The sequence below is a fragment of the Macaca mulatta genome, chromosome 1, assembly GCF_049350105.2.
Source record: "Macaca mulatta isolate MMU2019108-1 chromosome 1, T2T-MMU8v2.0, whole genome shotgun sequence".
Classification (NCBI taxonomy): domain Eukaryota; kingdom Metazoa; phylum Chordata; class Mammalia; order Primates; family Cercopithecidae; genus Macaca; species Macaca mulatta.
In genome coordinates, this window is record NC_133406.1 from 119,047,527 (window position 1) to 119,075,025 (window position 27,499).

Below are 27,499 nucleotides of genomic sequence, written 5' to 3' on the forward strand. Positions count from 1 at the left end.
TCCCTCCCTCCCAACCTCCCTTCCTTCCTTCCTTCCTTCCTTCCTTCCTTCCTTCCTTCCTTCCTTCCTTCCTTCCTTCCTTCCTTCCTTCCTTCCTTCCTTCCTTCCTTCCTTCCTTCCTTCCTTCCTTCCTTCCTTCCTTCCTTCCTTCCTTCCTTCCCTCCTTCCATCCTGCCTGGCTGCCTGCCTGCCTCCCGGGTTCAAGCAATCTTCACGCCTCAGCCTCTCAAGTAGCTGGGACTACATGCTTGCGCCACTACGCCTAGCTAGTTTTTTTTGTACTTTTTCTTAGAGACAGAGTTTTGCCATGTTGGCCAGGCTTGTCTGGAACTCCTAGCCTCAAGTGATCCACCTACCTCAGTCTCCTATAGTGCTGGGATTATAAGCCTGAGCCGCGGCGCCTGGCCCAGATAACATCTTTTTTAGTGCATCACATCAGTGCGTGATGATCAGTTTGCATCATCCTTGGTGATATTAAATTTAGTCATTTTGTTAAGGTTGTAGCTGCCAAATCTCTCCATTGTCAAAGCTTTATTTCCCCCTTAGTATATAGTGATCTGCTGGCTGAATTTGAGATGTTGACAGTTCTGTTTTCCAGCAATCATTCACTCAGTGGTTTTAGTATGATTTGAGCCTTGCCTGAACCACCTACATTGGTTTTAAACTACATTAGTAGTTTAAAAATAGTGATTTTCAGGGTTGGGCACGGTGGCTCATGCCTTTAATCCCAGCACTTTGGGAGGCCGAGGCAGGCAGATCACTTGAGTGCAGGAGTTTGAGACCAGCCGGGTCAACATGGTGAAACCCTGTCTCTACTAAAAATACAAAAATTAGTTGGGTTTGGTGGTGCATGCCTGTAATCCCAGCTACTCAGGAGGCTGAGGCAGGAGAGTCGCTTGAACCTGGAAAGCTGAGAGATTGCCCCACTGCACTCCAGCGTGAACAACAGAGCAAGACTTAGTCTCAAAAAACAAAAAAAAATTATGATTTTCTGTTTGTAAAATTTCTTGTTTATTTGTGGGTATTATTTATAAAGAAGAGCTATCTTTCCCCTATCTCCGTACCCCATTTGTTTTTATCAATGTGGAGTTTTAAAAATCATTATATTATTGATTTTGGTCATTATTTCCTTTAATGCTCAAATTAACCCATATTTGGTCAGTGGGAGGCCCATCAAGCTGTTTCTCTGACCCTTTGCCATATCCCCATCATTTTTTTTTTTTAGCATAGTTTCATAGTTTCTGGCACAGTAAGATGTTCTATGATTACCTTTTGCTTTATTTGCCTCAGTCCCAGTATCAGCCATTATCCTAAAGAGCTCCCTGGTTCCTTTTGGTGGGTAATGGCATTCAGAAACTGTGATCTGGGCACAAGATGTGTTCATTGCTACATGAATGCCTTTTGCTTCTAGGCCCTTTTAAGTGAACAGAGCTAGCAGTGAATATTTTTAAGTATATATGTGTATATTTGTATACATATGAAGATTTGATACTTTCTGTAATTCCAATTTAACAATATAGGTTCTTTTTTCCCTCAGTTCATATTTGTATCTCCTTGAGAGCCCTGGTTACTTAGAGTATCAAATGTTTCAAAATGTTTACACATTTGCAGAATACTATAATATGCAAAAGTAGTTTCATAATTGCTACATAAATCCCACCATCAACAATAAATGTATTATGTAATGTTTAAGATTTTTTTGTAATTCTTTTTATCCTTAGGATATTTTGCACTGATCTGTGTTCAGTTAGAGTAGTGAGTTCAAAAATTTTTTGGATTAATTTTTTTTACTGTCTTCTGGGCGGTTTTATTATCTATTTGCTGTATAGATTTATTTATTTATATTAGTATTCAGTTTTAGACGTTTTCTCTCCCATTCATTGTCAAGCTGACTTACACATTAAAAATTAAACATTTACACATTTCAAAACTCCAGCATATAAAATGATATTCTCAAATGTCCCATATTTCCCTATCCCTTCTCTCCTGTTTCCGCTCGTCTCCTGAAGATAATCAGTTTCATTTCTGGGTTATTCTTCCTGTATATCTTTTTGCAAAAATAAGCAAATGAATCATCTGTGTATATGTGATGTATATATGTACATTCTCATTTCCCCTTTTTCCTAATAGGAAATCTACTTACTTTAGATATATTCTTAAGCACATAGCTTGTTTTACTTAACATATTCTTAGAATCTCAAAATCACTCCATGTAAGTTCACAAAGATCATCCTTATTCTTTTTTTACAGCAGTATATAGTGCTATCTGTGAATATACTATAGTTTATTCAATCTTTATAGCCTCTAGGATGATTGCAGTATTTTGCTATGATAAATAACGCTACAATGAACAACCTGTGTGTATGTTTTCTTTTTTCTTATTATTGGAATGTGTCCTCTGTAAATTACTCAAAGGAGGCAGCAGATATCACATTATGTTAAAAACAAAACTAGCGCTATATTTTTATTTCAGGAGACTTGGACACAGTTGCAGGGCTGGAAAAAGAACTGAGTAATGCCAAAGCAGAACTTGAACTCATGGCTAAAAAAGAAAGAGAAAGTCAAGTGAGTTTTCTAGTCAAGTCTTAATTTCAAAATCCCTGTTTTTTCTTTCAAAATAGTTTATATTTAAAAGCATATAATTTTCCAAGTATAATATCTGAGTCCAAATGCCGGGCATGACTTTTTTCTTTTTGGAGAAAAATATAAGTTATTTTATATATACATTATCTCAAAAAGATGCTCCTGTTTTTAGATTGGGACCATTAAAACTTATTAAGTGTTGGAAAAACGTAACCCTCTCTCCCAATTGCTAAATGGAATAAAATAATTGTAAAGGCCGGGTGCGGTGGCTCATGCCTGTAATCCCAGCACTTTGGGAGGCCTAGGTAGGCTGATCACTTGAGGTCAGGAGTTCAAGACCAGCCTGGCCAATATGATGAAACCTCGTCTCTACTAAAAATACAAAAATTAGCCAGGTGTAGTGGCGGGCGCCTGTAATCCCAGCTACTTGGGAGCCTCAGGCAGGAGAATCACTTGAACCCGGGAGGTGGAGGTTGCAGTGAACTGAGATTGTGCCATCACACTCCAGCCTGGGCAACAAGAGTAAAACTCTACCCCCAAGATAATAATAATAATTGTAAAGCACTAGTGAAAAAAGGAAGTGTGTGATTGCTGCTTAGAGTTATGACATTAGACCCATGAAATTAGTTTTAGAAACATGAAACGAGAAATTTGAGTATAATCAATGTTTATCAAGTATTCATGAGCTATATACTATGCTAGGTACTTAAATTAGCACTAATGCTCACAGCTCAACACAAAGTAAGTGGTGTTGGCTCAATTATTATAGACGAAGAAGCTGAAACCCTGATTTCTCTTTTAAAATGGGAGTGGAGAATAGTCATGTAACTAATAAATGCCAGAGTTATGATTCAAACTCAAGCCTTTTGTGACTTCCCTTTCTTCCTAAGAAGATTCATTTCCTAGAGCACATTTTTCCCACCTTGTGCTTCAACTCTCTCTAGCATAGAGTTCTCATCAATTTTTTTAGAAGAGGCCTTTCAGCCTTAGAGATTCCCTTCCCCCTGCATTTCCTCCACAGCTAGCTGCATACTCAACTATGATGTTGAAGAAATGCTAGGACCACAGCACAGAGTTACAGACTGAAACTGAAAGCTTGTTTGTTACTGTGTTGGCATCTCTTTTAGAAAATCAGTCAGTGTCATGGCTTCCTGAATTCAGTTGAGCTAGCTAGTCCAAATAGCTCCTTAGTTTTTTTCTACCTTTTGCCATAGCTAGATCTCTAATATAAAACCTGTGTTTGTATTTGTGATGGAATTATCATATTTCATCTTTTGATTTCATTACCATATTTCTGCTTACAAACAGACTCATGTTTTATGACTCAGTTAGTTTTCAGGATATGAGAAGGTGTGGCGTTTAAGAAATACCAGTTTTTAAAATCCCCTAGTCTCCCTTTTTGTGGTTCTACCTTAGCTGTTTTCTGATTATTCATGTTAGATATTTTAGTTTCCATATCCTCTTCCTGTTTTTCTCACATTTATCAAATCCAAAGTAATGTTACTTTTTGGTTCTGTCCTGTTTTCAGGATCATGAAATTGAAATGCCTATGAATGGGTATTTTGAGTGGGTGATACTTAACTATTGCTAAATTCCTTTAAAGGGTTTCTTTAAAATAACTTGTCCTTACCATAAAGACTGTATGGATATGTGGGATCTACAGGAAAGACATTATTACCTAGTGGCTCTGAGTCAGCTTCCCTGAGTTCACGTTCTGGATTTACCACTTACTAGCCAGCCCTGTGATTTCTGAACAAGTTCCTTAATTTCTCTCAGACTCAATCACCTTGTCTGTAAATTGAAGAGTAGAAGAAGTCACCTTGTGTATACATCAAAGAGTAATTATCTCATAGGATTGTTGTGAGGGTTCACTCATTCATTCATTAGCTATATGGGGACCTTCTCTAAGCTTGGGCTAGTGCTTGGGATGAGGTAGTGAATGAAATCTGTAAGGTCTTTGGCTCTATATAGCTAATTTCTACTGGAGAGATACAGACAATAAATAAATAAACATTATAATTATAGAGTATAGTAAGTGATATGAGGGAAATGATAGAAAGCAACATGGATGGAGACCATCTTAAATAGGGTAGCCAAAGAAGGCTTCTCTGAGCAGATGACACATAAGCTGGGACCTGAGGATGAACAGGAGGCAGCCCTGGGAAAGATATTTCAGGCAAAGGGAGTAGTAGTTGTAAAGGCCGAGTCAAGAGAAGGTCTGGTGTTCCTAGAAGAGAAAAAGTCTAGTGTGCCTACGGAGTCAAGAGTGAGGAGTAAAATGGCAGATATTAAAGTAGGAAAAGTAGGCAGGAGCCAGATCACTAGGTTTGTTAAAAGGATTAAATATCTACAAAGCATTTATTAGAGAGCCCGGGGCATAGTGTTAGCAGCTATGGTTGTTATCATGATTTTTTTTTTTTTTTTTTTTTTTTGGACGCAGAGTCTCGCTCTGTTGCCAGGCTAGAGTACAGTGGTGTAATCTCAGCTCACTGCAAGCTCCGCCTCCCAGGTTCAAGTGATTCTCCTGCCTCAGCCTCCTGAGTAGTTGGGGTTACAGGCACACACCACCATGCCTGGCTAATTTTTGCATTTTTAGTAGACATGGGTTTCACCATGTTGGTCAGGCTGGTCTCGAACTCCTGACCTTGTGATCCGCCCACCTCAGCCTCCCAAAGTGCTGGGATTACAGGCATGAGCCACCGTGCCTGGCCTATTAAATCATGATTTTTAATGAACTTTGTCATAACCAAGTATTTGTCATTTTCTGGTGAGAACACTGAAAGTTTAGGGCATGTAGTGCCAGCTTTTGGCAATATTTCTTCCTAGGTGGTGGCATGTTCTTCCATCAGGAGGCATGTAATGTTTGGTGATCTCTCGTGATGGTAGCAGCTGTTGCTGTTTCATGCCTTATCCATTCATTCATTAAAGGTTGCAAAATGGAGATATCCTTATGCTGTCACTTTTTCATCTGTTGGGTGAAATACATAAAAACTTCATCTCTTCTTGCTGCTGCTAATGGTGACCATTCTTTTTCGGTATCATAATAAGCTTGTTAAACAAATTTGATGTGTTTTATAGTGCCAGCTAAAGTGGAAGACGTCATTAAGAACAACTATGACATCTTCCCATAAAACATCCTTTGGTACCATACTGCACGGATTATTGATTTGAGGCTGTAGAGCCCTATTCATGTTCTCGTTTTCTTTTGCATTACTGGCTGATAGTGATTTGATATGCAAAAGCATTTGCCTCGGTGTTAAAATGTAAACATGGCAGATACTGTTTCCTCTTTTCACAGATGGAACTTTCTGCTCTACAGTCCATGATGGCTGTGCAAGAAGAAGAGCTGCAGGTGCAGGCTGCTGATATGGAGTCTCTGACCAGGAACATACAGATTAAAGAAGATCTCATAAAGGTCTTTCAAAACTTTTCAAAGACCATTGGAAATGTTCACAGCTCAGAATAGCTGTAGGGCATCTTCAGACAATATTTGCACACATTGGATCCCTTGGCCAGTGATTATCAATATCCCACTTGAAAGTATAGGCAGACTATTTTAAGAATGTTTGTTCCCCTGCTCCTCTGCTGAATAACCCTTATTGCTGTTTTCACATCCACACTTATTTTTTGACTTGTAGGACCTGCAGATGCAACTGGTTGATCCTGAAGACATACCAGCTATGGAACGCCTGACCCAGGAAGTCTTACTTCTTCGGGAAAAAGTTGCTTCAGTAGAATCCCAGGGTCAAGAAATTTCAGGAAACCGAAGACAACAGGTAAGTTATTGGAATGTAAACTTATTTATTTATTTACTTTTTTTTTTTTTTCAATAGAGACAGAGTTTCACCATGTTGGTCAGGCTGGTCTTAAACTCCTGACCACAAGTGATCCGTCCTCCTCAGCTCCTCAAAGTGCTGGAATTACTTACAGGCATGAGTCACCACATTGAGACAGGGTCTCACTGTGTCACCCAGGCTCGAGTGCAGTGGTACGATCACTGCTCACTGCAGCCTCAAACTCTGGGCCTCAAGGAATCTTCCTGCCTCTGCCTCCTGAGTAGCTGGAGCTGCAGGTGTACACCACCACGCCGAGCTCAAGCCTTATTTTTCTACTGTGAAATAAAACATGGTAAAGCTGTCAATCTCAGCTATTTGTGGAGGGTTAGTTGATGGTATTTCATAGGCAAACTGTGCTCTAAAGTTTCCTACTTTGGTCAGTAGCAGCTATAGATGCCCCTTTCTGACATTTGTAGTTCTGAAAAGAGCAGCAGTTCTTTTGGACACATACCGATAGTTATCCCTCACACTCATACATAAGTCGCCTCCCTATCAACTGAATCGTTCTCTTTTATCTGCGTTTAACCATGTTCAAGTCTCTCCCAGTTAAAAAAAAGAGAGAGAGAGAAAGAAATCCATGCCTTTTCCCCAAATTTCTTTGTAGCTGCAGCCTCGTTTAACCATTCTTCAATGCCAAACTTTTCCAAAAGACTTACTTGCCTGTACTCCCTGTCTCCATTATCATCCCTCTCACTAACTACTCACCCCACTCCATTCTGGCTTTTAACTCTACCTTAAACAACTCTGTTGATTATACATTATCATAGCTCATTATCTTTATAGCACTTATTACATGCACAGTGACACACATCTATGATTAATGAACGTCTTTTTCCTCCACTAGATAGTAAGCTTTCCCCTAGGACCTAGAACAGAGTCCCGTAGAAGGTGCTCAGTAAATATTTATTGAATGAATGAAGAATATTAGTGAGTCCTATTATATACATTTCCCTCTTGCCTGTCCTGTTTCCCTCTTACTCCTTTCTCTTAGCTGCTTTCCTGTGCTTCTAGCTTTTCTCTCCTTTTTCTTCTTTTTGCTCCCATGTTTGAATTCCACCTTACAGGGTTTTAAAGATAAAAAAAAAAAAAAAAAAGGTAATATGACATTGATTTGAAAACTATAAAATGGTATCAAAAGTTTAAATACTAAGATAGTGGGCTTTTTAAGTCCTAGTACATGCTAATGCATTTTCTTGTTTCTCAGGATTAACTGTGGCTTCATGTCTCACTGTGCCATTTGCATGTTGCTTCTTCTCTCTTCTTTCCCCAGTTGCTGCTGATGCTAGAAGGACTGGTAGATGAACGGAGTCGGCTCAATGAGGCCTTACAAGCAGAGAGACAGCTGTATAGCAGTCTGGTGAAGTTCCATGCCCATCCAGAGAGGTAAGAGACTGGCTGTTTTTCCTTTTATTCTTTATTGAAATTTTTATTTCTTTTACTATCGTGTTCTTTTAATGCCTTTTATTCTTCATTAAGTGCAGATGCTTATGATACTGAAGAGGGGAGAAAAAACAGGGACAATTACTGGGGCTACCCACTTTGTCATTTGTTTTATGGATTGCTCTGAGCCTCAGTGTCAAAATCTTAAGTCGGGAATAGTGCCTGTTTCACACAGCTATTGCAGAGATTAAATAAGAAGACAGCTTTGGTGTCTGAAACAATGCCTTGCATAGAGTAAGCACTCAGTGTATGTTCATTTCTTTTCTGTGATCCATGTCCTGTTAAAGGCTGTTCTATTATAAACATAAGGCTATTCCCTGTCTCTACTAAAAATACAAATATGAGCTGGGTGAGGTAGCGCATGCTGTAGTCCCAGCTACTCGGGAGGCTGAGGCAGGAGAATGACTTGAACCCAGGAGGCAGAGGTTGCAGTGAGCAGAGATCGCACCACTGCACTCCATCCTGGGTGAGAGAGTGAGACTCCATCTCGAAGAAAACAAAAAGTAAGGTTATAATGGGCACTGATATTCATTTAATATCATCAATTAAAATATATTAATTGGGATGGCTAAATCATCCTGGGACCACCGATAACTATCATGATGAATATATTTTCTTCTACCTCTTGATTTTTGGTCACATATATGATACCTCTCTGGATCATTTTATATTCTCTTCATTTTTTTTTCTCATTTTGCCTTCCCTACTAGCCCCTTTTACTCTTTTTCAATTATTATTATGTTATTATTATTATTATTATTGCTATTCAGTTTCCTATAATTTATTGTTGGGCTTTAAAAATGTTTTCTTTCTACCAGGAAAATGAAGGCAGAGGAAAGGTCTGATAGGACCAGTTGATTGTGTTACTTTTTAAAGAACCTCTGGAGCTTTAGTGTTTATGAACCAGATTTCTTTTCAGCACACCATCCCACCTCAAGTTTGGTAACAAATGAGAAAACAAGTATCTTCAGTAGTGGTTCTACTTGGCTCAGTCTTGCTCCAGTTTACATTTAGTTTGCCCTGGGTTTTAGTTTTTCAGAAACAAAAGCTTTTAGTCAAATAATGAAATTTCTCTTTTTTGGGCTATAAGGGTGTGAGATAAGTCTTAGGGGCTATAATTTTATGTGAAATTGGCCCAGAATCTAGCATAAGGGGCAAGTTTTTAAAAAAGGGAGCAGTCTTTACTAATCTATCAGCGGTGAACACAAATGCCACACAGACTACATTCATTTATTGTGTCCTGGAGAACAATTACTTTACAAAGTCGTGTGGCTCAAAGTGGCACTGATAGTTCTTTGGAAGCAAATGTGGACTCACTACAGTTGATGGCTAATCCATTTTCCTTCCGTGTGGCATGTTTAATCAGCTCTGAGAGAGACCGAACTCTGCAGGTGGAACTGGAAGGGGCTCAGGTGTTACGCAGTCGGCTAGAAGAAGTTCTTGGAAGAAGCTTGGAGCGCTTAAACAGGCTGGAGACCCTGGCCGCCATTGGAGGTGGGGAACTGGAAAGTGTGCGAATTCATCACAAGCATGCCTACTGAGCACTGGCGGGTCAGACTGCAGCCCAGGATGGAAAACCTTGTTTGCACTAACCAGAAAGATCCTTATCTGACTTTGGCAGAATTAAACAGTGACTTACTAATGATAGAACTGGTACAAGTAGCATCAACTACAAAGTGAAATTCACTTTAGCCTACATGGATCTCACTGTACATACATATCAATCCCCAAATTGAATGGTGGAGGTTGCAAAGTGTATTTGCACATTTTAAATCATTCTGCTTTAGTTTTTCCACTTTTATTCATTCTTATCTCTAGCCCCTTCTCATTCCCTCGTTCCTTCTGTAGGCCAATAAAGTTTATTCTTTCCCCACTTTCACAATCCATTTCATATGCTCCATATCATATCATAAATGCAGGTATGTGTATTATTTTTGCCATTCAGTCAACTCCTCTTTGAGTGACAGCATTTTTAAATCAAACAAATACAAGTTTTAAGATGACAGAGTGGGAAAGAGATTGAGAGTCTATAAGAATGACTTCGTAAAAGTGATATAATCCTTATCAGAAGGTAATCAAAACCAGGACAGTCGTCTTGTAATAGGAGACTGCAAGTATTGGGAAGGCCAAGTTAAAGAACAGAGGCAAAAACTATGAAAGTGATCATAGTAAACTTTTATCTCCAATACTGTCTCAGAGTTGACTGTTGTACATGAGTGAAATTAGATTAGGTACAAATTAAATTCTATTTAAAATTTGTTCTTTATTGATTCCTTTAGGTTTCTTTAAACCAAAGTCATGCTATTTAGTCAGAACATGACTTCTAGAATGGTCTTCCAGTGTCAGAATTCTCTGTCTACAAAGATAATTTCAAATGTAGTATCCCTTTTTACATTCAGTGTTTCACCAAATAACTCATTATAGCCAAAGGAGGGTATTGCATCTTCCATTTGTGGCGCTAGATAGGGTCCTAAATTTTTCACTATTTAGTATGTATACATTTCTCCATATAAAAAGAAGTGACAGACTTCAGGCTTTGAAGTGCTTGAATAGTTTAGAAAGAAATGTTACAGATGTATGTTTATAGTTTTAATCATTGTCTCAATGCTTTCTTGTGGCAACATGACAGGTATAAGGAGAGGGGCACTGGAGATTGTGTTTCTAATATCTTAACAATCATGAGTGTGAAAAGTAACCAAGATTGCTTTGCAGCTTTGTGGGTTCAACATCATTAATTTGTTTTTATTTCCTCTGGTTTTAAGTTTCCTAGTTGAGAAACTGAGGTTTCAGTTACTTTAAACTTGGAATTTGGGAACAGTGATTGAGGCTTTGTAGCATAATAAATGTGACTGGATACTCTTTCTAAACTAAGTGGGGCACAAAGATTTTTTTCCTTCCATTATTTTTTACATGACACTTTATTTCTTTCACATGTTGACATGACTTGTATTACATTCTAAATTTCATCTGTTTCTGTAACTTTAGCTGTGTCTATAACAGGTAGAGCGTCAGTAAAACTAGAGTGGACAGGGAGAAAATGTTCTACTGGGGAAGCACTCTGGAATCTTCTGACTAAGTAATTTGCAAAAGATTGATAGCCGTAAGCCTTACTCTTAATGGATCTGCCATTTCAGTTTCAATGGCTTTTGAGGATAAAGGAGTCAGTGGAGGAAGGAGATAGGAAGTGTAGGCAGATCCATCCACTTTTCTTAGTCTCCTAATTTTAAGAGACCGTTTCTTGCACAAAATTTTTTGTAACTTTCCAGAAGAGGAAGGTAATGGAGCTGTAGAAATGCCAACCCATCAAAGACTAGTTTGTCGTGTCGTTACAACAAGGCATTTAGGGAATGTCTTTGCTTAATTTTACTAATAGAACAAGGAAGCCCTCTGAGTCTGCTATTAACATTCAGCTCTGGGTGATTCTTTGTTTCTCATGGCTCATAGTGATTACAGTTTATGTTAATAATCACTCCTACTTCTCAACCTCCAGCAAGAGTAGATTGATAGAAGGATAAAAGTCTGATCTTAATCTCATAAATATGACTAAAATATGGCACTAACTTTTTCTGGTCTAGATAGCTGGAATGAGGCTTACAAACAATGTTATCTGGAGAGAGCTTGCTGGTCTAACAACTTTGGGTGTTGGACATATCACTTAATAATATTTAGCATGATATAATATTCCATTTTCTCTTCAGGAGCACAGACTCTTTCTCATACTGGATTATTCTACCTTTGACAGTCATTTTTCAACATGACAGTAATTTTAGATAAAGCATCGTGTGCTTATAGAACCTTGTGCTTGAGATTATTCTACCTTTGACAGTCATTTTCCAACATGACAGTAATTTTAGATAAAGCATCGTGTGCTTATAGAACCTTGTGCTTGAGATTATTCTACCTTTGACAGTCATTTTCCAACATGGCAGTAATTTAGAATATAGAACCTTGTGCTTGACTAAAAATAATCTTCAAATAAAAATAATGAAGTACATTTTTCCTTAGGCCATGTTTAATTGGAAGCATAGAACTTAAATTGAGAAAAAAATCCATATGATAGATTTTGTTTTTCTCACATTTCCTTTTTGAATAATAGCAAATAATGCAGAGTAATGGTTGTAAGAGTTCAGGGTAGATGAAGTCTGTAGGTTTTAGAAGTATAGAGTTGAAAAGAACCTCCAAGAGGACTTACTTAATGAGCGAACTAAATGTCCTTAGACAGATATTGTCCCTAAACTCTTTTCTATTGAAAGTTTATAGTATTGAAAATTTGATGACTATTAGCACCTAGTATAAATCAACATTCATCTGCTGTTCTCTTTTTAGATAGCCAAGTTATAACTTTTTCGAAAAGATATTATTGGACTATGTTAGTAGGTCCGCCTTCTCCTTTGATAGTGCACTCTTACCTGTCACCCAACCTTCTCCACACCCTCTTCTCTTCATTCACTTGTGGACAGCAGTAATAGTTTTAGTACCTTTGCTTCTTAGAGGAAATACATTTTTCCTTATTTATATTTTTAAAAGATGTTTCTATTACATTATATATAGCAAGAGATCTATTAAGGATCCAGAAAATCTTAACCTGTATAGGATATGAGTTCCTAACCACAAGAATTAGTTTCCTTGAGGGTTCTTAAGTATATTCTGTTTACACAGTTTATACATAAGTAAACTCTGTGGCAGATATACATAAAAACCCTATCACTTTTATGCTCATTCATCCTCCTAATTCAGTGTCTGGGTCATGAGATGTTTGGCTCAAAGCTTCAAAAACTGTTCAAGAAAACTGATTTCAGTTCTCTCTATGTTGATCTTCCAGTTGGATCTGAAGCCTTCTGATTGTGGAAAGGAGGAGCAGATCACATTATACTGAAAATTGTCCTTTTCACTGAGAAATAAAGGTTGACTGAGCTACCTAAAGTCACTTTCCTTTGGACTGTAAGCCTTAGAGAGAACAATAATACCTTTGCTTTTCTTGAGGTAGTATTAGAAAACTCCAGTTACCATTGATAGGATAAACTTGTTTTCCCATTTCAGGGTCTTTTTATATAAAACAGTTACAAAATCTTGGCATTTGGCATCCCTGAAAAGCTCAAGTGGCCTTTTCAAATAGGGCTTCATGGCTTCATGGAGTATTACTGACTTTACAGTCAGTATCCTGCAAAGAAAGGTGACAAACTTCCTGTGAAGTTAGGAAGAAATATTAGTAACCCACACACTTACAGTCCATTTTCCATTTTACCTTGTAGAAGTTTGTACTAGAGATAGAACAAATGAAATTAGTTTTCTTTTCCAGGTATATCCTGTGAGATACCTGAGAAAATACAGAGTATTTTCTCTCAGTTCTCTCAGGGTTAAAGCTCAGTGAGATTTTCTTTTCTCTTTGGTAGTATGGAAAGATTTGCACCATGGAAAGAATAGCTGGAAATTTGGAACTCAAATATGGCAATACAGTAATAAACAGAAGGAGTGAGTCAGTAGGATAATATATTGGAGTGATTTCTGTAGGGTAATGATTTCAGTTATAATGTGTTTTAGAATGTGGATTTAAGCCACCTTCTCACCCTCTGTACCAGTAGCTTTGTTAAAACATTTTATTATGATCAAATAACAAGCCTGTTGCTTTTAAGTAATCTAAGTGTTAACACAAGGTAAGTCTTCAACTTCTCCCTGTTCTCACCTGGGCCAAGATGAACTCTCTAAATAAAAAATAGCATCGTAATTTGCCTCCAACAAAGAATGGGAAATGGAAGGAAACACAAAACTGTGGTCCTGACAGTACTAATTCTACCAGGTTTCAAATAAAAATAATTAAACTTATAAAGGGACATACTGATTCTTTTTGTGTTACTCTCCCTTTTTGTTTTTTAAAGTCAAATTCCAGAAGTAAAAATCTTTATCATACTGTTTTCCTCTTACTAAACCGGGAAGAGTAAAATAGAAAGTTCAGCAACATCAGAAAATGTTGTATTTAAAATATATGAAGAATAGGGGTTTTAAGTACATAAACCAAGTTGGCTTCCTTATATAGGTTTAATTTTAGTATATAACATGAATATGTAGTGCTTCTTCTTTTTAATTATACTTTAAGTTCTAGGGTACATGTGCACAGCGTGCAGGTTTGTTACATACGTATACATGTGCCATGTTGGTGTGCTGCACTCATTAACTCATCATTTACATTAGGTGTATCTCCTAATGCTATCCCTCCCCCCTCCCACCACTCCACAATAGGCCCCAGTGTGTGATGTTCCCCTTCCTGTGTCCAAGTGTTTCCATTGTTCAACTCCTACCTATGAGTGAGAACATGCGGTGTTTGGTTTTTTGTCCCTGTGATAATTTGCTGAGAATGATGCTTTCCAGCTTCATCCATGTCCCTACAAAGGACATGAACTCATCCTTTTTTATGGCTACACAGTATTCCTTGGTGTATATGTGCCACATTTTCTTAATCCAGTCTATCATTGATGGACATTTGGGTTGGTTCCAAGTCTTTGCTATTGTGAATAGTGCCGCAATAAACATAGGTGTGCATGTGTCTTTATAGCAGCATGATTTATAATCCTTTGGGTATATACCGAGTAATGGGATGGCTGGGTCAAGTGGTATTTCTAGTTCTAGATTCCTGAGGAATCGCCACACTGCCTTCCACAATGGTTGAACCAGTTTACAGTCTCACCAACAGTGTAAAAGTGTTCCTATTTCTCTACATCCTCTCCAGCACCTGTTGATTCCTGACTTTTTAATGATTGCCATTCTAACTGGTGTGAGATAGTATCTCATTGTGGTTTTGATTTGCATTTCTCTGATGGCCAATGATGATGAGCATTTTTTCATGTGTCTGTTGGCTGCATAAATGTCTTCTTTTGAGAAGTGTCTGTTCATATCCTTCACCCAATTTTTGATGGGTTTTTTTTTTCTTGTAAATTTGTTTGAGTTCTTTGTAGATTCTGGATATTAGCCCTTTGTCAGATGAGTAGATTGCAAAAAATTTCTCCTATTCTGCAGGTTGCCTGTTCACTCTGATGGTAGTTTCTTTTGCTGTGCAGAAGCTCTTGAGTTTAATTAGATCCCATTTGTCAATTTTGGCTTTTGTTGCCATTGCTTTTGGTGTTTTAGGTATGAAGTCTTTGCCCATGCCTATGTCCTGAATGGTATTGCCTAGGTTTTCTTCTAGGGTTTTTATGGTTTTAGGTCTAACATCGAAGTCTTTCATCCATCTTGAATTAATTTTTGTATAAGGTGTAAGGAAGAGATCCAGTTTCAGCTTTCTACATACGGTGAGCCAATTTTCCCAGCACCATTCATTATATAGGCAATCCTTTCCCCATTTCTTGTTTTTGTCAGGTTTGGTTTGTCAAAGATCAGATGGTTATAGATGTGGTATTATTTCTGAGGACTCTGTTCTGTTCCATTGGTCTATATCTCTGTTTTAGTACCAGTGCCATGCTGTTTTGGTTACTGTAACCTTGTAGTATAGTTTGAAGTCAGGTAGCATGATGCCTCCAGCTTTGTTCTTTTGGCTTAAGATTGTCTTGGAAATGTGGGCTCTTTTTTGGTTCCATATGAACTTTAAAGTAGTTTTTTCCAATTCTGTGAAGAAAGTCATTAGTAGCTTGATGGGGATGGCATTAAATCTATAAATTACCTTGGGCAGTATGCAATTATTACCTTGGGCAGTGTGCAATTGTAGTTTGATAGGAGGCCTCTTTTCCTTGATTCTCTCATACAGCACCATAATATTAAAGTCAGCAATAGTTGGTTCATGACATGAAAATGTGAGCGTTCTTGTAATGAACGCATGGCAGAGTACCTGGGAGTGAAAGTGAGATGGAGCTGAGAGTATCGGACAAAAGGGCCCAGTACTGAAGGAAAGAACACTTGGCACTGCCAACTTATTCATGCTTAAAGTTTTAGTTCTTCAGATCACCTTTTAAAATTAATAAAATGTGATCTCTTGCCATGTTCTAAGTAACTATATGGAAAAACATCACTTTTTCTGTTGATCCCATATTAATGGCTTAAAGGAAGATAATGACAACAGAGTAGAATTTGGGGGAAATGGTCTTGACTCCACCCAGTTTGGACTCGTTACTAAAGAATTAACATGTCACGAACCAGGTGTGGTGGCATGCACCTGTAGTCACAGTTACTTGGAGGCTGAGGTGGGAGGATCCTTTGAGCTCCGCAGTTCAAGACCAGCCTGGGCAACATAATGAGACCTCATCTCTAAAGCAAAATAAAACAAAACAAAAAAAGAGGTCATGAAGTTTCCCCTAAGGCTTATTTATGCATGTTGGAGTTTTAAGACAGTTATCATTTAATGATAATTAATCCTTTTTGTAAGGCGCCTGTTCCAAAGAGTTCAACCTACTTTACTGACAACTCCTTACTTTTTCAATGTCCTGTGAGGCAGAGAGCAAAGAGTGTCATTTCAAGCCTCCTGCTGGGGAAACAAGTATTCAAAAATGAAGAAGTGCAGGTGGAATCCATCAAGATCTTTCAGATAATAACATCAAGTATAAAACTTCCTTCTGCTGATGATATTCAGGTTCTATGGCCTTCAACTTTCTCAGCCTTCAATTTATAAGCCCATGGACCACTTCAGTTTACTTACAATAACAATAATAATAATATTGTTTAAGGATGATATTTATTGAGTACACACTGTGTACCAACCACTGTTCTAAGCACCTCAAAATCAGCAAACCCTTTAAAGTTCACAACAGTTTGGAGCGGATAATGCTCTTAACCCTAATTATTAAATGAAGAAACTTAGTTATGGAAAGGTTATGACTTGCCTAAAGTGACATAACTAACGAAAAAAAAGCACAATTCAAATCTAGACGGTCTATCTCCATAGTTCGTGTTCTTAATTATTATGCCATACTCAATTTTAAAAATTCTACAATAGTATGAATTTTTGCCTCAGTGATAAGAATACTTTATATTTGCATAATGCTTACATTTCACCCAAGGATTTTATGGTCTTATGTTTTAGAGGCTTATTTTTGTATACTTTGTAGAAATAGATAGCTGATAGAAAATAATTTTCTAAATCTAAATAAGGGACATCTTGGTATCACCTCCATTTTGTATTGTTCAAAGCCTAGAAACTTCCAAGAACCACAAGTTGAGAACTTTTATTGAAGCCTCAAATAAAAGTTTTTGATAAAATTGCCAGTCTAACATGTAAAACTTAATCTCGAAGAAGCAAGTTAAATGAACAGATTCTTAAGCTTCCAGAGAATCTAAAGGTGGCAGACTATTTTATATTTTATCAAAAAATAAGCAGAAGAGTCATCAATACAAAAGCATAGGTACCTTTAAATTAGAAATTCAAAGTATTCCAAGTTAGTTCTGAAGACAATGTTTCGTTGTGCTGTAAAAGTTTAGAAAAGGGTATCACTCACAAAAGAGAAGTTCTATCATTAATTTAAAAAATGGAAAATGATAGAAGATGTCTAATGTAAACTTATATATGGGACCTTGTATGAGATAACTTACTCTTTTATTCCCATATTTTCTATAAATTTTTTAGCTTTACCCCTCAAACATGGGAGAAAAATTTCAGCATATTTATTCAAATTGGTAAAAGGCTGAGCAACCCTTAAAGCTGCCATAATGAAAGAAGACTGCGAGCTAGCTTAAAGAAGAGAAAGAAGGGAAGAAACAAAACTCCTGTGTAGTAGACAGTTGAGATGAGATGAACATTTATTTGTCTCCATCTAATTTCTTATGAAGCCAGAACCATAGCATCCTGCTGTTAAGTGAAATGAGATGGAGCATTATCCTAGAATGCAGACGTGGCACCAGAAAGGCTGCCAAGATAAGTGGAGAGCAGAAAGTGTCAGATAAAAACCGTCAAGACCAGTGACAGTCACCCTTTTCAATTCTCGCTTCTGGAACCTGGCAGGAATGGTTCTGGGATGTGGGCCCAGCTTGACTACACAACCCAGCAACAATGGTAGGGGATGAGGATCCTGACCTCATAGAGCTGAGCTTTCTTCAACTACAGGATCCTTCTCCAGCCCCGTGTTCAAAAGAGAAACAATGTGAACAGTCTGTTTTCTGTCACTGAGTGAGACAATTCATTTCCTTTGCTGGAAAAACATAAAAGATTGTGATTGCTACTGTTGTACAGGGAAAGATTTTCCAAAGTAAGCATAACATGATATGGGTGTCCTAGGTAAATCCTGGGTTCAGTAAGTTTTTAAAGCAGCAAAAGATTAGGGAATGTGTCCATACCCCTCAACTCAGCTAGCATCCTGAGTGAGATGGTTTCTGGGGTTGGTTTGAATGAGTAAGTATTGGAAATTCCTCTTGTACACTGTCTGCCACAGACCTCTAAAGATGCTGAGTGGTAGAGGTGGTAGGGGCTTCACTGAACAAGACCCTTCTTTGATCCAAAGTTAACACAAAGTTCATGGTGTAGATGAGGAAACCTAAGCTGTTATCACAGCATACTTACTACCTCTTAGCACTTCCATGAGATCAGCCTGGGCCATTGCAAACATGTAGATGTGAACTGCCCCGCTTACCTTACCTGCATTGGGTAGTGAATGCTCATGATTCAAGCAGAGCCTTTCATGCCTGGATGTCTGAACTCAATGGAAGGTTCTTTGGTCTTGGAGGAAGAAGCAAAGATAAAGATCTGATTTGTCACCAGAAGAAAAAGTGAGTGCCTTCTATCTAAGAATCTAGAGTCTTGACTTACTGACACAGCTCTTGTGAGGGCTAGTTGTGTAACCTTGGATTCACCACCTAATCTCTTTGAGATCCAGGTTAATCAGTGGTCAGAAGTGGAGTTGTAACTGGTTGGTTGCTGAGGCTAGGATGAGAACAAGATTTCAAGATTCTTTAAGTTGGGGAGGTTCTATAAGACATAGTGAGTGTCACAGTAGATTTTCTTTGATAAATTAACCATAATAAATTTCTACACTTCCCGAAAAATCAGTAATGTAAAACATAACTCTTGGTCTTAAAATGTAGGAATAGTCTTAATTTTAATCAATATAAGGAGGAAGAAACACCCTAGATTTGTGCTGTCCAGGAGGGTAGCCACTAGCCACATGTAGTCATTTAAATATAAGTTAATTTAAATAAAATTTAAAATTCAGTGATTTGAAATGTGGGCTCTACTACCCACATTTCAAATGCTCAATAGCCATATATGACTGTGTCCACTGTACTGGGCAACACTGGCACGGAACATTGCTGTCATTGCAGAAAGTCCTCTTGGTCAGTGCTGCCTTAGACCTTTGCCCATACCACAAACTGCAGCTACTTGTACCTTAGAGCAAGGTGTAGATGTTTGGGCCCTAGAGTTGCTGTGTCCATCTTTGGAGAATGAAAGGATGGGTTAAATCGCATGTGGATAAAGCAGTGCAAGAAACCCTTCAGGCAAAGGGTGTCTGCGTAGAATAAGAGTTTGAGAGAGGCAAGGAGGAAGGGAGGTTAGAGGAAGAAATTACGGATCAACTGAATCATTGGGTGTCTTGAATCTTGACTAGACCTGAACCTTACGAGGACACGGGACCCCCAGAGGGAAGTTCCTCGGAGAGACTGTCACCCTACGCACAAATGATCCCAACAGTAGATACCTCTGAGAGAATCAGGGCAGCTCTAATCTCCAGGCACTCAGTGGTGGGAAAGGGTTAGTCATGTTGGATTCATGTTATGGAAGAGAAAGTTTTTATGTTGCCAGGCAATGGGGAATAATTCAGGCTTTTTTGACATTTGAGTGGGTTAACCAGTGTATCTGACAGTCGGCTCCTTAGAAATGGGTCTGTGCAGGCAAAGTCAGCTTATGTTGTGAGGCTCAGACTTGAGTATGAGTAAGAAAGTGTCTGTGATACAAAAAGTTCTATTTTTCTTGCCAGCCCTGCTGGCTAGGGAGAATTTCTTCCCCATGTATATGGAGAAAGGAAGAAATCAGAGGCAGCTGGCAAAAAGAGTATACTTTAACCTGCTGTCTGGAAGCCATCTGTGAAGGGAATCACTTTTCTTTTCTGGACTTATTTCCAGGTGCAGCTGCAGGGGATGACACGGAAGATGCAAGCACTGAGTTCACTGACAGTATTGAGGAGGAAGCCACACACCATAGTCACCAGCAAGTAAGTCAGTGCCAGGGTCTGGAGCTTCCAGGGTGGATGGCACACAGCCCTTCTGAGGTCTGATGGTCTCCTGCAGCCCTTGTGGACTTAGAGTGAGAAGATTTTTTTTTATATAAACCACTTCTCAGTCATCTTCCTGTTCTCCTTGAGCTTCCCGGCTGCCTTTCCAACCCATGTCTTCACTCCATTTTCCTCTCCAATCCACCCTTTGGTTTGTATTGTATCTCTTTCTTCTGCTTCCTGCCCCTTCCTACCCACCTTTGCCTCTATTTATTCTCTGTAGCTATAGCTTCAGAAGAATTTTTACTTGCAAAACAATGGACACATTCTCCTTGGGCTTTTTGTAACTGAAAAGCACCACAGAAGACAGGGAGTCATCAAAGGGCTGCTCGGGGAGGTGGCGGGGTGGAGGACCTGCTTGGGAAGGAACTCCAAGAAGACTGGAATGCTTCCAAAGCAAGGGTCTTTCTCAGTGAAATCTCATTATACAGAGAGAACCTTATGCAACCTGACAAACCACTGAGGTCATGGTGACTCAATGATCAGCAGATGGTTCTTCAACAGCAATCCCCTGTCAAGCCTCAGAACTTGAGGCTGAAACATTGTTTCCATCCACCATCAGTGCAGATGTAACTAGCATGTTACAAGAGTGAATAATCTGGACTTCAGAGATTAAGTCACCAATAGTGATCCCACAAGCACTCACTGGAACTCCTATAATGTCTCCACTTCGTCCGTGCCATTTAGCAATCTCATCTCCTAGATGGACTGTGCCTATGATTCTTAAGGAGAAAGTGAATCATTGGTAGGTGTCCCACGCAAGCAGCTGGACTTTCCAGTGACAGCTTTCTTGGGGCTTTTAGGAAAACTATACAAGAAATGAGGCTTTCTGGGTCTGCCTGTATGTCTTCTGCATAAGAGAAAGAGGAGACATCGAATCAACCAATAAGAAGAGCCCAAGTGAGCGTCCTCAAATCTTTTGGGATTTGGCACTTGCGGACATGAGTAGTTGTCTGGGATATGTCATGTTCTCAACAGTTTCTTTATAGTAGTTGGATCACCTTCTTGTAGTAGGATCAACCTTCTTGTTGCTATAGCTGTACCCAACCTTCCCTGCTCCCTTGAGTGCTTGCATGAGCTCCACTTTTTCTTTTACTTGAACAGCTTCTCCTGAGTCCTCCTTACTGATGGTTGTGTCTTTAATTATATACATCTCTGTCCCTCCAGACAGATCTCTCTGTCCTCACTCTCTGATTTCATTGAGGATCTTGGGTGAGAGAGAGGGACCTGCGGAATGAACAAATGTCTACTCTAAGACAGCTAGATTGGGAGGTTGGCTGGTCACTGATGGTTATAATGACTGTGGGACAGGATTAACTTCAGAATAAATGAACAGGAGACACAGATATGAAGACAGTCAGATTCTGATTGATATGGTCTGAAGTGCTCCTGGTATTGCAAGTCATTTGCTCTGATTCTCAACTGCAGACAAACTGAGTTGTAAAGTTGCTTCTTCTTCAGCCTTCTTTCCTGTAGCCTAAAATGGAGAATCTGACCAGACCCCATTTTGAGAAGGTCAGCCCACCCTGGAATGAACATTTTACATTAGGGCATTTGTATTTCCCTCACAATACTTGCCACATTACTTGGCATAGGAGAGATGCTTAGTGTAATTATGAGTTAACAAGCCTTTGGATCAGGGCTTGACACATGATAGACAAAGTATGTACCTGCTGGATGGAAGAATCTCTTGGGTAAGCACCATTTTTCTTTCTATCACCTTTCCTTGAAAATACATCTTCAGCTTTGGGTAGGAGGAATCTTGGGGTGTGAATTTACATTGCAAATTTACTTCATCTTTCTGGAGTTTGAGGTTGTGACTCTCCTGCTACCAATTAAATAAAGCTTACTTTGCCGTAACTGTTTTGTGTCCAGATTCTCAAAATTTGTTTGCTTGTTTCCAGGGAAGTGGTCCCTTAAGGTAGATTTTGAGCTTCTCTTTGTTATGTCCTTGGAAGGTAAACTTTTGCTTGACACCAAGCTCCCTTCCTACTCCAAGCATTCATACACTTTCCCTAACAGACACATCCAACCTTGTCTTTCTTCCAAGGTGAGAATCACCTTTTGGCCAATGCAAGTTGCTTGCTCCTTATTTTTTGGACTCAGCCACCTCAAGAAGCCTCAAGTCTGGCCATGATAGTAATTTTCCCTAGATTATCTCCCACGAAATTCTATTCTCACGCAGATGTAAGATCTATAATAAATACCTATGAAATTGCTGTGAAAGAAACTAGAGTAATCAACCATTGCATTTTTTATGTGAACTTTTGTAATGGAGAAAAAATTAATCAAGAATAAAGATTCAAGCCCAGGTAGTGTGCATCTATAGTTGCAGCTACTCAGGAGGCTGAAGCAAGAGAATCTCTTGAGCCCAGGAGTTCAGGGCCAGCCTGGGCAACATAATGAGACCCCCACCTCTTAAAGAAAAAAAATCAAGATTCAAATACAAAGAACAGACATTAGTAGTCAAAGTGTGATAAACTTCAAAAAAGCTATTTAAAAAATTAGTTATTTTTGATTGACAAATCATAATTGTATACATTTGTGGGGTACGATATGATTATTTTATATATATACACGCACACATATATATACATACAAACAATATGGAATGATTAAACCAAGCTAATTACGTATTCATCAACTTGCCTACCTATCATTTTTGATGGTGAGACATTGGAAATTTACTCTTATTTTGAAATATACATTATTATTGGCTATAGTCACCCTGCTATGTAATATATCTTAAGACTTATTCTTTTTGTCAATACTTTTGATCAACAATTTCCCCTACTCTCCCTCCCCACTCCACCAGCCTCTAGTAATCACCATTCTACTCTCGGCTTCTATGAGTTCAACTTTATTAGATTCCACATATAGGTGAGCTTATGTGGTATGTGTCTCTGTGTGCCTGGCTTATTTCACTAAGCATAATAACCTTCAGATTCATTCTTGTTGTCACAAATGACAGGACCTGTCCCCCAACATTTTAAGGTTAAATAGCATTCCATTGTGTATTATCTGCCACATTTTCTTTACCCATTTATCTACTGATGGACCTAGGTTGGTTCTACATCTTGACTATTTTGAATAATGCTGTAATGAACATGAGAGTGCAGATATACCTTTAACACATTCATTTCAGTTCCTTTGGATATATACCCAGAAATGGGATTACTGGATCATAGGGTAGATTCTATTTTTAGGTTTTTGAGGAAACTCTATACTGTTTTCCACACCAGCTGTGCTAATTTACATACCTATTCACGATGTGTGTGTTCCCTTTTCTCTGCATTATCTCTAACACATCATTCACCTTTCTGATAATGCCACTCTAACAGGTGTGAGATGATATTCATTATGGTTTTAATTTGCATTTCCCTAATGATTAGTGATGCTGAGCATTTGAGAAAAGCTCATTTTTAATGCCTTAATGTTGAGCACTGACTTAACATTGTGACAGATATGAAACAATAAGGTAAAAACAAAACAGTGTCATTCAAACAGGGTATCAGATTTGCACAGAAGCCTTTGTGGGGCAAATGGGAACCCAGCGCACAAAAAGTTGAATTATATGGAAGCAATGTCACGAGTGAGTTAGGAAATGTGAAAAAAAAAAAAACAATAAGAGAGATATAATTCAAAATAGACCTAATGGATTCACACTATCATTACAAATACTGGAAGCCCTGGGGTTTCATTTGGGAGAAAGAAATATTTGCTTTCATACATGATCAAAACTAATGAAAAGGCTAGATCGTGAGTTACTTTTCAGGCATTTACATTTAAAACTTAAAGTTAGCCAAAGAAAGTCCACTTTGAGATGGAAATATGAAAACCCAAATTAGCCTGGGGAAAAATCAGATCCTTAGGAAATGTTTGATTTTCTCACTTTAAACTGGGAAATTAGATCAGATGGACCTTAAGGTTTTTCTGGTGTTAACATTCATGGTTCAGAATTTTTTCTTTTTAAAGAAAATAGGTATATTGAAACCAATAGAACAAGGTAACATATATCCAGAAGGCACTTTAATAATCGGTAAACTTCATTAAAGTTAGACATTATTTTTAAGCAGAAGGAACCCTTAAGGCCTAGAAAAGACTAATGCTGTGCCCGCACTCAAGACTAATGGCAAAGTGCATTTTAGTTAAGTTACTTGGAAAGAGTTTACATAGAATGGCAACATCACATAGTTTAAATGAGGGATGGAATCATAAGCTTTCAGAAGTGGTTTTATTTGGTCCCCCTTCCCTTATTTTGTCACAAATGCTGGAGGGCACATATGGAGATGGCCACCAGCCTGATTAAGCCTGCCAGCAGAGTCTTAGAGACAGACATTCCCGGGAGCCTGCCAAATCTCAGGCTCATAAAGCCCAAGTAAGATTGGGTGCTTGGGAATTGAGTGGCTTTGTCTAAGGATGTTTCTTCTTTGACCTGGGTACACAGGTCTTCACAACCTCAACTGCTATGCTACTGAACATCATTGCACATGCATACTGTGAATCAACCCTGCCACAAACCTGTGACCTAGATTTGAACATACTTTGTTATGGGGAATAGTAAAAGTCAGTGGCTTTGTGCCAACCCCGGCAGCTCTGTCAATCGTTGATCCATATAAGCTGTTCTGGGCCCTGCTCTGTTCAATGTATTGGTGACCTGAATGGAAATATAAAGCACATAATTGGCCGGGCACAGTGGCTCACGCCTGTAATCCCAGCACTTCGGGAGGCTGAGGCGGGCAGATCACAAGGTCAGGAGATCAAGACCATCCTGGCTAACGTGGTGAAACCTCGTCTCTACTAAAAACACAAAAAATTAGCCGGGCGTGGTGACGGGCACCTGTAGTCCCAGCTACTCGGGAGGCTGAGGCAGGAGAATGGCGTGAACCCAGGAGGCGGAGCTTGCAGTGAGCCGAGGTCACGTCACTGCACTCCAGCCTGGGCAACAGAGCAAGACTCCGTCTCAAACAAACAAAAAAAAATATAATTAATTCTACAAATTAGCCCCAATCATGGGGCCACTACATGATTTGTGGAAATGCACGTCAAATATTTGGATGACTTGGGTAATTGGGGAATGATTCAGTATAGCTAGAATAAATTTATAAGTGACAATTACAAGTCACAATATGTATAGAGATAAAAGAAAACAACATGACCCAGCAACAGCTGTGGGGGAGGGGTGGAAAATTGAGGTCAAAATTGACCCGAAGTTAAGTAAAAGCTCCAGATGCTGCCACTGAGAAGAAAAAGAAGCCAATGTGACATTGGGACGTATTTAGATTAATATTGGACAGACAGGTAGGAACTCCTTGTATTAAAGGAATTAGTCATATGCTAAGTAACTTATCATACTCAGATTTTGATTTCTACACTTTTAAGAGCATGGGAAAAGACCAAAGATAAGCCCAAAATGAACAATAATGAAGTCTAAAAGTTAACAAATTCCCATTTGAGGAAAAGCCATAAGATCTGCTTTAATTAAAACATTGATGAATAACTTCAAGAGTGTCCTCGAGAAATAGAAAGGTGCTGGGCAATTGTTCCTGCCTCTGTTTCTTCCACATGCTGAGATTTGTAGAGAGAGTTTGTCTGGCAGCATCAGCATAAGGATAATAACCAAAAAGTGAGGTCGGCTGCTTGGCAGGGCGGCTCCACCTGTACCTCCCAGTAGCTGCAGAGTGTGATTCTTCTGCTGCCAATGAAATGGTTGGTGTTGTCTTCCCTGTAGCTCCACCTTATTCTAATTCTGTGACTATGTCTGCTGACTGTTTCCCCAGTGCCCCGAGTCCTCCCTCTCAGCTGTCCTTGAGGGAGTCAGAGTTACAGGCAGGGCCTTAGGCTTTGCGCCCTGACACCTTAAGCCGTCATCTCCCGCCATCCAGCACTCAAGTGTTGCAGAGCTGATGAAGCTTCCTGACTTGTGAGAAAACTCGCAGGACTCTGTCTCCTCGGGAAGAGAAGAATCACCGCATACACACCCTCCAGTCCTGTTTCAACCTTGTTTGTTTGCATTTGTTTTAATTTCTTATGTGCTTTTCTCCCTCACCATCTCTGGATTCTCCTCTTCTCCATGGGGAAATTCCTCCTGCTCATTTGGTGTGTCCTTCCCACCCAAACCAGTCCCCAGTGCCCTTATGCCTGACTAAGGAGGTTCTGGGTAGGGAGTTCATTTTAGATCTGCTTTTTTTGTTTGTTTTTGTTCTCATTGAGAACTGCCTTTGCAATCTCATGTTTCTCTTGGGTCCTCTTTAATGGCCTAACTTCTTCAAACCATGATTTTCTTTTAGCTCGTCAAGGTGGCTTTGGAGAAAAGTCTGGCAACTGTGGAGACCCAGAACCCATCTTTTTCCCCTCCTTCCCCGATGGGAGGAGATAGTAACAAGTGTCTTCAGGAAGAAATACTCCACCTGAGGGCTGAGATCCACCAGCACTTAGAAGAGAAGAGGAAAGCTGAGGAGGAACTGAAGGAGCTAAAGGCTCAAATTGAGGAAGCAGGATTCTCCTCAGTGTCCCACATCAGGTAGGACGTTCTTCCCAGAGAAGGGGACCTTGTGGGTCGTGAAGCACCACAGCCGAGGGCCTCGCCTTGCTGCAGCCAAGGCATCCGTGTGACAAGGGGCTGGTTGGTCCATATCCCAGGCAGAAATGCATTAACATTTCTACAAATTCTTTAGATAAAAGTAAGTAATATTGGCTAATGGTAATCACTTTCTGTTATTCAAATAATCCTGGTCTTAATTCAGTATAACAATGCCCACTATTATTGTGCATCTGCCAGTCATACATATGACAGTCATGGTGGAAACCTCCTTGTTACATGACCAGTATTGCTCTTTTTAATTGACTGAAACATACAAGTAATCCCTCCTATCTACTATGTTTCACTGCTGTATAGAGAACCAGAACAGTCCATGAAGGAGGAGGATTTTTTTGTTGTTTTGTTTTTGAGATGGAGTCTTGCTCTGTCGCCCAGGCTGGAGTGCAGTGGCGAGATCTTGGCTCACTGCAAGCTCCGCCTCTCGGGTTCATACCATTCTCTTGCCTCAGCCTCCTGAGTAGCTGGGACTACAGGCGCCCATCGCTACGCCAGGCTAATTTTTCTTTTTCTTTTTCTTTTTTTTTTTTTTTGTATTTTTACTAGAGACGGGGCTTCACCATGTTAGCCAGAATGGTCTCAATCTCCTGACCTCGTGATCCCCCCGCCTTGGCCTCCCAAAGTGCTGGGATTACAGGTGTGAGCCACCGCTCCCTGCCGGAGGGTTTCAAGCTGGATACAGAGAGCATTTTTAAGAATGGAGAGATTATGGTGCAATGAAGCAAAAACAGCTGTAGGAAAACTACAGGAGGATGAACAATGGCAAGAAAGGCAGCCACAGAAGGTGCAGTGAGTAGGGCTAAAGGCCTCGGGGCACGCAGAGAAAACTCTGTAAATACAGATAACATGTTTAGAGACAATAA

The 27,499-nt window shown here is 39.3% G+C and overlaps 2 protein-coding genes across 2 annotated transcripts in view; both read left to right on the top strand.

The window, feature by feature from the left end:
• The window catches only part of LOC708768 (NBPF member 20), an 853,661-nt gene that overhangs the window by 45,695 nt on the left and 780,467 nt on the right, over window positions 1-27,499 (top strand).
• On the top strand, window positions 446-26,600 carry LOC107000487 (myomegalin-like). Its single transcript, XM_077989028.1, has 8 exons — window positions 446-452; window positions 2,474-2,565; window positions 5,882-5,998; window positions 6,222-6,359; window positions 7,690-7,802; window positions 9,226-9,353; window positions 19,890-19,978; window positions 26,329-26,600. The coding sequence occupies exons 1-8, from the start codon at window positions 446-448 to the stop codon at window positions 26,563-26,565; spliced, it is 921 nt and encodes a 306-aa protein (XP_077845154.1). The 3' UTR covers window positions 26,566-26,600.